The 11,038-nt window shown below is 41.1% G+C and overlaps 1 protein-coding gene across 1 annotated transcript in view; it reads right to left on the bottom strand.

The window, feature by feature from the left end:
* Nucleotides 1-1,033: 1,033 nt before the first annotated feature.
* The window catches only part of pdgfrb (platelet-derived growth factor receptor, beta polypeptide), a 148,080-nt gene continuing 138,075 nt past the window's right edge, over nucleotides 1,034-11,038 (bottom strand). The window contains exons 22-23 of the mRNA XM_051933722.1: nucleotides 9,966-10,186; nucleotides 1,034-2,886 (exon numbers count right to left, since the gene is read on the bottom strand). Coding sequence (XP_051789682.1) covers nucleotides 2,748-2,886; nucleotides 9,966-10,186 — 360 coding nt within the window. The 3' untranslated portion in view covers nucleotides 1,034-2,747. The remainder of the gene's footprint in view (nucleotides 2,887-9,965; nucleotides 10,187-11,038) is intronic.

Genomic DNA, 11,038 nt, shown 5'->3' with positions numbered 1-11,038 from the left:
ACCATATGTTTATATGGTTATTTTTATATTGTCATGCTTGGGTCACAGATTTGCGCAGAAACACAGGAGGTTGTAGAGAGACAGAAACGTTATTCAAACACTGCAAACAAACATTTGTCTCTTTTTCAAAAGTTTAAACTGTGCTCCATGACAAGACAGAGATGACAGTTCCGTCTCACAATTAAAAGAATGCAAACATATCTTCCTCTTCAAAGGAGTGAAGCAAACAAATCAATATGTCTGTTTGGCTTTTAAGTATGCGAAGCACCGCGGCACAAAGCTGTTGAAGGCGGCAGCTCACACCCCCTCCGTCAGGAGCAGGAAGAGAGAGAGAGAGAGAGAGAGAGACAGAGTTTGTTTTTCAGTCAAAAATCAATACGTGCCCTTCGAGCTTTTAAGTATGCGAAGCACCGTGCAGCATGTCTTTTCAGGAATCAGCTTTACAAAAGATAGCAACGTGAAGATAATCTTTCAGCATTTTTAGACGAGCGTCCGTATCGTCTAGGTGTGCGAACAGCCCCCCTGCTCAATCCCCATACATCAGGATCACAGATAGTCAGCGCAAGAGTGAGAGGAAAGTAAGTTGGGTAGCTTCTCAGCCATCTGCCAATAGCGTCCCTTGTATGAAATCAACTGGGCAAACCAACTGAGGAAGCATGTACCAGAAATTAAAAGACCCATTGTCCGCAGAAATCCGCGAACCAGCAAAAAATCCGCGATATATATTTAAATATGCTTACATATAAAATCACAATTTAAATGACCGCTACGCACGTGTGTTGACTTGGCGACGCCCAGAGCAGAAAGAACGCGCTCCGGCCGCTCCAACCGCGCCATGCGGGGAGTGAGAGAGACGCCAATATCTCACACTCTCTCCCCCCTTAAAGAAATTAAATGGGTGCGAGTGAGACCACTGACCTCCCTCCCTTCTATTAGTTATAGGTTATAGTATGTTCGGCTTATCCATGAGTCCGGCTTATCTATGATACGATTTTATTTTAAAAATTCGTATGATTTTTGGTCTCCGGCTTATACATGAGTCCGGCTTATAGACAAGAACCTAGGGTATATATAATAAAAATAACTAGTTTAGTAGAAGTGGGCTAAAGGAGTATTTCATATCCAAACTATTTGTTATCTAAAATCCGTCATTGTTGCTGATAACATTGGGCGCAAGACAGGGACCAGCCCTGCAGAGGGCGCCATTTCATTCTGGGACTTGGCTTTGTATACTGGGGGAACATTAAAACTCCTGTTCAACTTAGCATGCATTCTCTAGACTTGTTTGATAATAAACAATACTTAGTTCAATTCCAACTTTTTGGAACTAACATTAATAAGTCTAATGTGCTTTAAATGTATTATTTAAATGATATCTGTGAATACTGCTTGTGCAGAATGCTGAAATGGTTCATTTTATACACTGCAACAAACATTTTTTTACAAACACAGCAAAAATAAAAGGGTCATAATGAGCCCATGACATTACATCCAAGAGGCAGCAGCACTAACCACTGTGCCCCAAACAACATTGACTGCCTTTAAATTATGCTGTAATGTAACGATTCTGGTTATTATTCTCACTATTTGCATTAGTACATTCATTAATCATTGTGGCAGTCATACATGCTACATGAAATTAAACTGAAGCTCAATTAATTTAAAACACATCTTTTTGGAATTGCTGAATACATGAGGAGTGTAATTAAGCTCTGTAGGAGACACTTACGGAGAGGAAGATTTTTTTCACCACCCCAGTAGTCCATAGCAAATATTTTTAGAGCTCAACAGGCAAGTTGTTGCTTTTGGCCACCGTGGAGGATGACGAGGCTGAAATATTCCTTGAGGTCTGCAATTTTGTGTTCCATTGAGAAGAAGCTGATGAACGATAGGCTGTGAACATCAGAAGCGTCTTGCACAGTAGGAATGTTCCTTGAGGTTAGAAGATGTTCTATTTGTTTTTGTGCTTCACGTTCTATTTGTTTTTGTGCTCTACTAAGTGAGGACTGGTTGTAGATTCAAGGTGGAAATGCTGACTTACTCGATTAAAAACATCAGTTGATCTTTCCATATCCATTACATGATTTGGGGCTAAATTTAGAATGTGCTGAAGAGCATAGGTTTGATTGTTTCAATAAATGTCATGCTGGAGATAACCTTCATCATCATGGCATGGAATGTAGTATATGCCTTGGGCTTAGGAGACGGGTGAGCTATTTTTGTTCACCAAGACTGGAGAGCTCAAGAGCATGAAGCCGTTTGTTCAAAGATGTGGTAGAAGCCTCCAAGGCTGTAAGACAATTGTAAGAGTTCAGCAGGCTTTTCTGTGCTACGGAGTAGGGATTCAGATAACTGAAGTCATCTGGATAGTAGGAATATGTTACTTTGCACTTCTCAGATGGGTTCCTTGTTTTATGCTCAAGAAATACCAAAAGTACCAGTAAATTTTGAGGACAAGGATTTCCGCAGTTGAGGAGCCAGATCATGACTTCCAGACGTTAGGTATAATAGTGCACATTGTAACTTATCACATGTGTAAAAGCAGAAGACTCCCCGTATAATGTGGCCGTTCTCCGTGGACATTTCAGTTTTATTGGCATGGCCAGCAGAAACAATCATTCTAAATGGCCTTTTTCTTTTTTTAGCATTAAGGATTCAATGGCTGATGGCACCTCAAATGACACTGGCTACAAATCTGCTTTTCTTGTACCGCCTGACTAGGCTTTCCACACAAGTCAAGCTGCAAGCTACAGAAAGCTGTCTTCCACTTCTGGCTCGTTTTTAATCTGCTCAGCATCTGAAATCTGTCCCAGTTCCTGTGGTGTGACCTGGCATTCCTCTGGGATCACTGCAACAACCGTACTGTAATTCTCATTTTCTTGTATGCTGAAAAAGAGAAAGGAAAGGAATTACTAAAAGAGAAAATGGAGATGCAAGTTGAAGATAGAAGAATCCCATTCCCCCCAAAAAAATGGGAAAAGTATTGAAAATGCTAATAAAAACAACAAGGAGTGATTTGTAAATTCTATTCCCCCTATAATACAGGCAGGCAGTGTAGTGTAATGGTTAAAGCTTTGGACTTCAAACCCTGAGGTTATGGGTTCAAATCCCACCTCTGATGCTGTGTGACTATGATCAAGTCACTTGATCTGCCTGTGTTGCAACTGGAAAGCCAAAAGAAATGTAACCAATTGTGTACTGGTTGTTGTAGATTACCTTGGATAAAGATGTTGTGATGTGTGAGTCGCTGTCTTGCAACCCAAAACACGAGGCTGAGTCTCAATACTTTAGCAAAATCAGCTTTATTCAACTTGATAGAGGAGCAGCAGGGTTATTTATTGCAGAGGTAGCTATCACTCTCCGATACACAGACACAGTAAACAGGTATAGTTGAGGCCAGGTCAGTGGCCAAGTTATACTGTTCCCTGCATTTATAATGTTTCTTGCATCATCCATCAGTGATAGGCACATATAGTGCAATCTCGATCAGCCCGTATTTGTTTCTGCGGCACTATGCTGCTGCGCTGTGGACATGCGGTTGCCTCGGCAATGGATAAGCAGTCCTCCACAGACATGGCAGTCACGCTTTGGCATGTCGTCCTGTTGTTATGGGTCCTAAAAGAGTTCAGAAACCTCACAGTGTCAGGCAAATATGTATATATGTAATATATGAAAACATTACAACAACACACAATTTGATGTTTTGTATTTTTGAAAATACTTCTGTCAAATCTGATGACTGCAATACATTCCAAAAAAGTTGGGTCAGTTCACCAGTGTGTCACATCACCATTTCTTTTAATAAGTGTTTGGACACTGAAGACTCAAGTTGGTTAAGTTAAGCAAGCAGATTTTTTTCCCCATTTATTAATTTATGCAGTTCTTCAGCTTCATTGTTGTATTTTATCCTTCATAAACACAATTCCACTGTGTTACTTTCCATCTCAGATGAGACTGAGTTCAGAGAAGTCGATGGCCCTTATGGACAGTCTTGATGCCTGGAAGGACCGGGATGCAGCTTATACGTCCCCCGGGCCACGAGGGGGCAACTGCCATGGATAAGGAGGTGACCATGGGGACGGAGCCAAGAGGCTCAAACACGTTGGGACCCGTGGCTGCCGCCAGGGGGCACCCCAAGCATCGTGGAGCCCAGGAAACCTGCACTTCTGCCACACCTGAGCAGGTGGAGGACGAACCTTCCAGGGACACCCAGAGTGCTTCCCGGTGCACATGCGGCACTTCCGCCACACCAGGAAGTGCCGCCGGAAGAGCATCAGCGAGCACCTGGAGCACATCCGGGTGACTATAAAGGGGGCCGCCTTCCTACAGTCTTAGAGCTAGAGTCGGGAGCTGGAGCAGGATGAAGCTCCAGGGACAGGAGGAAGAAAGGCGGCCCATGGACATTGAGAGAGAAGCCCGTGGATAGGGGTGTTTGGTGCGGGAGCACTGTGTGCTGTGTGGAACTGTGCTTAAATAAACCCGTGTGTTTTATAAAGTGCTGGTGTCTGTCTGATGGTGTTCGGGCGACCTCTCACAAGAGTAAAGCCTTAACTTTTGCCTGTGAATTCAGTGACAGATGGTGTTGGCTGACAAAGGTTTACTAAAGTATTCCTAGTAACCCATGTCATGATATCCATTACAGACGCATGACGGTTTTTGAAAACAGTGACATCTATCTATCTATCTGAGGGATCGTAGATGACGCACATTCAGAAGTGTTTTGTGGCCTTTCTTGAATCTTTTAATTATTTTGGGCACTGCAGAAGGCGAAATGACCAAAATCCTATTGACTGGGGAACGTTCTTCTCAAAATGCTGGCTTATTCACTGACACATCTGTTGGCCAACTGGTTTGGCCTACCCTTGCTCTTGGAGGACTAAGGGTTTTTGTTTTTGGAGGCTCCTTACACACTAGAACAGTGGTGAGCAATGTCAGTCCTGGGGGTCCGGCAGTGGCTACAGGTTTTTGATGTATAGTGAGAAGTCAGTTATTGCTGATGAAGCACTTATTGCTCAAGTGACATTTTTCTGTTTCAATTTCATTGTCTCGCTTGTTAAGACTTGAAACCCTTAATTGCTTTTTTTTTAGTCTTCAACAAGTTTGCATGTTCTCCCCGTGTCTGAGTGAGTTTTCTCCAGGTGCTCCGGTTTCCTCCCACAGTCCAAAGACATGCAGGTTAGGTGGATTGGCGATTCTAAATTGGCCCTAGTGTGTGCTTGGTGTGTGTGTGTGTTTGTGTGTGTCCTGCGGTAGGTTGGCACCCTGCCCAGGATTGGTTCCTGCCTTGTGCCCTGTGTTGGCTGGGATTGGCTCCAGCAGACCCCCGTGACCCTGTGTTCGGATTCAGCGGGTTGGAAAATGGATGGATGGATAGTCTTCAACAGTCACATTCACTGTTTTTCATTGCTCCTTACTAGTCATAAAATGCAAATGACAATGGAACCTGCACCTCTCCATCTTGCTTGTTTCCATTTTCACCTGTGTGTATTCATCGTGTGCCGTTTGGTTTAATAAAATACTAAGAAGGAAAGTGAAGAGAAAAAAAGTGAAGGACTGAAAATTACTCATCCGTCACGGGCTTCAAATCTTGTAATGACATTCTTAGAAAGGAAGAAATCTTCAATATAAGAATAACCTGATATGGCCAAGTTAAAGCACTAATAAGCCATGAAATTAAATAAAATCTGTTATTGGTAAGGACTGGTTTCTAATGAAGCAACTGAGCTGGAACAAAATTGTTCAGCCACTGCAGCACTCCAGGACTGACGCTGCTCGCCCCTGCACTAGAACATAATTGCCTTACTTGTTTCAAATCATCTTATTATTTCAATTTGTCACGTTGTTTTTCATCCTTCACTACCCCTGTCCCAACTTTTTTGGAACACTTCAGTTTCAGAAGAAATATACTGTATATATTCAAAAAATAATGTAGTTGATTAGGGCAGACATGAAATAATTTGTCTTTATACTGTGTGTATTTGAATACAGATCAAACTGAATTTACAAATCACTCCTTCATGTTCTTATTAGCATTTTCCACACATTGGGGTTGTAGAATAGAAAACACATTTAATGCTCCCAAGGAAATAAAGACTACTATGCCTGTCCCCAATATACCGTACATCATATCCATATTTAATTCAGTATTCCTGGTAAAAAGAAATTGTTCTTGAGGAAAACCTGTGTCCTGTAGACAATGTAGAAGAAGAATGTTCTCCTCAGCACCATGTATTTTGTGTGTTTAGTAAATTAGAATTTTTATAATAACTATTTTGTAACTTGCCAGTGAGAGACGCTTTGGCTTATGAACTAACAAAAATATGTTATTCCAGGGTTCAGGAGAAATAGTGTCCACATGAATAAAATCTAAGCTGTTTCTTGTTTTCCCCTTCTCAGAGTGAATGTTTCAGGGACAAGGTCACAAGGCTGCAGAAAGTACATGTAGTCTATGCAAAGGCGTCTCTCCTGTGCTTAGCTTTGAAAACACAGATAATGCTTAGCTTAACAGACATATTGTTTAACTTTACTGTTTTGATAAGGATGTTCTTTCTGTCTTATTAATCATGAGATGCTGAAGTATAAAAAACCCCTCCTGGCTTTTTATCGGGGTTCAATTGAGCTTTGCGGCAACAAGTTATGCTCTTTTGAATCTCTACTTACTGTGTCTCCGAATGAAATAAATAAAGAGAATTGAGAAAATATTATCTGCCTGCTTTTCAGTGTGCCTTTTTCATCCACAACAACATCATGGAAATACTGCTTTGTAAATACTATCAAAATGTCTTCTTCAGAAAGATAAAGAAGCTCTTTTAAACATACAGGTGATGGCCAAAAATAGATCATATTTTTATAAGGGTGCCGAGCAGCAGAAAAGCTTGTGTGTAGTGTGCAGGACCATCACCAAGTATCTGAAATTTATTAAGAGAAATGGAGTTTCATTCTTCATATTGAAAGTATTTCGCTCAGGTCCATAACTAAGGAGACCGTAGTACAGGGATATCTTTCTGGTCAGGAGCATCAAACCACTCGATAAAGGAGTACGTGTGTACTCCTCTCTCAAGACACCTCTCCAAGTCATGATGACCATGGGATGAATGGGAAAATAAGAAATTCTGTGATAATTAGAATTGATCTTGCCTTAAATTGCACTTTATACAGAAAAGGCACCTCACAGTGGTACTTAACCCCCAAACCCTTTACTGTGGACACCAAGAACTTAGACCTATACACTTTTGTTGGTGTTGGCAGACCCTTGTGCATGGAAGACAATAAAATAATCACCTGGCTATGCCCCATGGTTCCAGTGCTCGATACCCTAATATCAGCAGACTCCTGTGTATATTTTAAACTTTCTATAAAAAAGAAGGAATAATTGACACAGTAGAATGTGTAGCCAATGGGTAAATGGCAGAAAAAGTTCAAGATAGTGTGGTGATGATGCTGCACAAAAAAGTGGGAGCTGTGTAAGAGAGACAGAGCTCAGCTGCTGCCACCAGGAAATGCTCCACCCGCAGTGTTTAGGGGAATACAAGTGTTGGAGTTCTCCTATTGCTTAGCATAAAAAGGAGCTGCTTCTTAGGTCCTTTGTGCTCTGGACTTCATGGGTTCACAGATGACCACCAGCAGTTACCATAGAGCAAGTTTCCAGACTGGGGCACATTGTGGTGTGATTCCATGACAAAACACTTGGCGTAATAGGCAGGATTTGCACTATGGATAGGCATCAAAACAACAGTTGAATTTACAGGTTGGGTAAATTTGTTTCAAAACCTGAAATTTGTTTAAACTGACTTGTTCAAGAGTTAAGTTTCTTGTGCAAGGAAGTTATTTCATTATTTTTAACTCAGATTAGAGAGGTTGCTACCCACCGATTTGTTCACATATGCATAATAATTCTTTAAATTTATATAGCACTAGTCATTTAGCCTGTTACAATAACGGGCGCTAGAACAGTAGTGCATAAACATTAGTAGGAACAGTCTATATTAAATGGCAAGGGACTTTGACCTCATTCTTTTTGTTGGTTGTATTTTTCTTTCTTTCAGCCTTTCTTTTGTTGATGTTTACTTGCTGAGCTGACCGTTCTTCGTGGGCTTCCACCGTGTATTGTGTGTCTTTAATTTTCTGTGACAGTAATACTGTCTTGTACGGCTCTATTCAATAAGGGCGCGCACAAAAAGGCGAGCTTCAAAAGGGCAACCTCAATTGAGCGCGGCGAATAAAGGCGTCCGTAGATAATTTAGTTCAAATGGCTCTGGAATATGTGAAGAGCAACAAAGGTGCAGATCTTTATTTACGCGCGCCTTTATTCGCTGCGCCCAATTGAGGTCGCCCTTTTGAGGCTCGCCTTTTTGTGCGCGCCCTTATTGAAGGATACCGTCTTGTACGTCCGCTGGCTTGTACGTCCGCTGGCTTGTACGTCCGTAATATACCTTTAATTTTCTCTGGCGGTAATACAAGCGAGCGCGTCGGTAATATGCCTTTAATCTCCTCTGACAGTAATACTGGCTTGTATGTGGCTGTAATATGTGTCACTGTATGTGTCACCTATAATTTCCTCTCGCAGTAATACTGGTTTGTATTTCCGTAAAACACCTCTAACTTTCTCTAACAGTAATATCGCGCATCGCACCATGCCCCGCGCACTTCACCAGAAGACACCCACACATGGACACCTGGATACACACAGGGATTTTATATATATAGATTTTAATCACTACTCAAAGTGTTTTGCATTATGAGTGGAGAGGCACTTCAACCACCACAAATGTGCAGCATCCACCTGGATGATGTGATGACAGCCATTTTGTGCCAGTACACTCACCACATATTAGCTGTTAGGTGGTGAAGGGGTGAAAGTTAGTCAGTTAGAGACAAGGGATGATTACGGCCAGAAAGACTAGGCTGTAGTGGGCAGTTTAGCCAGAACATTGGGACACATCCTATGTGTAAGATGTTTCCCAATGCTCAGGGATCTTTTATGACCACAGAGAATCAGGACCATCGGGATCAGAGAATGGCACCAATTTTACAGCACAATATTCTCGTCACTGCACAGGGATCCACATTCAGATCACAGGGTGGGCACTCCCTGCTGGCCATGCCAACACTTCTTCCAGCAGCAACCCAAGATTTTTCCTGGTTGGCCTCCCATTCAAGTACTGGCCGGGCCTGACCATGCTTAGCTTCAGGGGGATGACCTGTTTTAGAAGTGCAGGTGGTAAGGCTGCTGACCCTAAAAATGATGTACTGCATTACAGCAATGGCTAAACTAAATGAAGAAAACAAGAACATGTAACCAAAATTACCTTAACAGAAATGACACAACATCAAACAAATATAATGGTAAGAACGTTGCATACTTTTTTCACTACTGTAAGTCAGTGATGCATAGATGTTAACGTTTCTTTCCTTCCTCCCAAGAAGACACGCCAACAAAGGTAACAAAGAGTGCATACAGTTAACTAAAGGTGGAATGAGCTTAAAAGCATCTTCATCAGAAGCGATGGCCTTTGACGCTACCAAACATGAATTCAGCTAAATGTGCTTAATGTACATTGCAAAGTGGAATGAGTGCTCTTCAACGATAATATTCTGAGTTTTACATTTTTTTGTCTGGATTGACTTAATATCTGTCACTTATCAACTTCCTGCATTGTCTGATTTCCTTGGGCTGTCTGTAATGTCACCTCTTAAGTCACATTGCTCTCCATTCTGTTGTCATATTCGGTGATGGATCTGCAAGGTGTTTTTGACTCTCTACTTTTATATTAGTCTCAGTGTTAAGCAGACACTACAATTGCATCTGAATTAGCACTGGACTGAACTTAATTTTATTTCTGAATAATTTAAAACACAAGTAGCAGCAGGCGTAATGGAGTTGTACATGACGGAAAGCACCCTTAACATTACTGTATTTTCAAGTGTATACACAATAACTTTTTATAGTGATAAATGTCATTTACTTTGTATTTGTCTCTGTTTCAGCTACTTTCACTTCAGCCTCCTCTGGCTTTGGATCCGGTATTGGGATGATATATTCATTATCTGGACTCAGGGCTGAATCAGGTCTTTCTGAGGAAGAGGAAGCTGGTCTTAAATTATCTCTCCCCAAAATCCTTGGCTTTGTTCGGACCACTGCAGGATGATCACTTTTAAAGAATTCTTCATCCACTTGGTCATATTTCTGAAAAATAAATAAATGTCACTGTAAGAAACAAAACAAAACAAAAAAATGCAATATTTATACAAATTATTTTTTAAAGGATCTCCCTAATCAGGATCCTGACAAGCTGCACATACCATTTTAGAATTAGTAAGTGGTGTATTGCAGAACTGTAACTTGGACGTTTTCTTTTTTTAAACATTACTTAGCTAATTAATCCAGATGTTGCGGACATTCATTTCCTCATGTGGTACTGATTCACCTATATCAGTCCCTGATGTAGGAAAAAATCCCCTGGGTTGCTAAGCATGAATGACTAATTACTTCCCTAGCAGAGACTTTCAGCAGTTTTGTTGACAGCCAAATAGGAAACGCGTCTGCATGAGCTTATCTGATGCTAGACAGATTTTAAATAAATTGTTCTGTCCCTCAAGTCATCCATTTTATGCACCCACATTTTTCCTTTTAAAGATCCTGTCCCATCCTCTCAAACATATGCAGTTTTTAAAGACTGGAAAACATTCGGGATTAAATCACTTAGAGATCTGTACATAGACAATGTCTTTGCATCCTATGAACAACTACACTCCAAATTTAACTTTCCAGCAACACATTTCTTTCACTACCTTCAAATTAGAAACTTTGCTAAACAGAACCTGCCCAATTTTCCTCACCTCCCATCTACCTCTATGCCAGAAAAAATATTGATCAGTCTTGAGGACTCAGACAGCATTTCCATAATATATAAAACCATTTAACAGTCCCTCCCTTTCAAAGATCTAAGAGTACAATGGGAAAAGGATCTCTTACTCAACATGTCAGAAAAGGAGTGGAAAGTAGCAATGCACAGAATTCACTCGAGCTCCATATGCG

Source organism: Erpetoichthys calabaricus, chromosome 11 (assembly GCF_900747795.2).
Source record: "Erpetoichthys calabaricus chromosome 11, fErpCal1.3, whole genome shotgun sequence".
Taxonomy (NCBI): domain Eukaryota; kingdom Metazoa; phylum Chordata; class Cladistia; order Polypteriformes; family Polypteridae; genus Erpetoichthys; species Erpetoichthys calabaricus.
The sequence above is the reverse complement of the archived record's forward strand: the minus strand, read 5'-3'. Positions and strand labels throughout refer to the sequence as shown.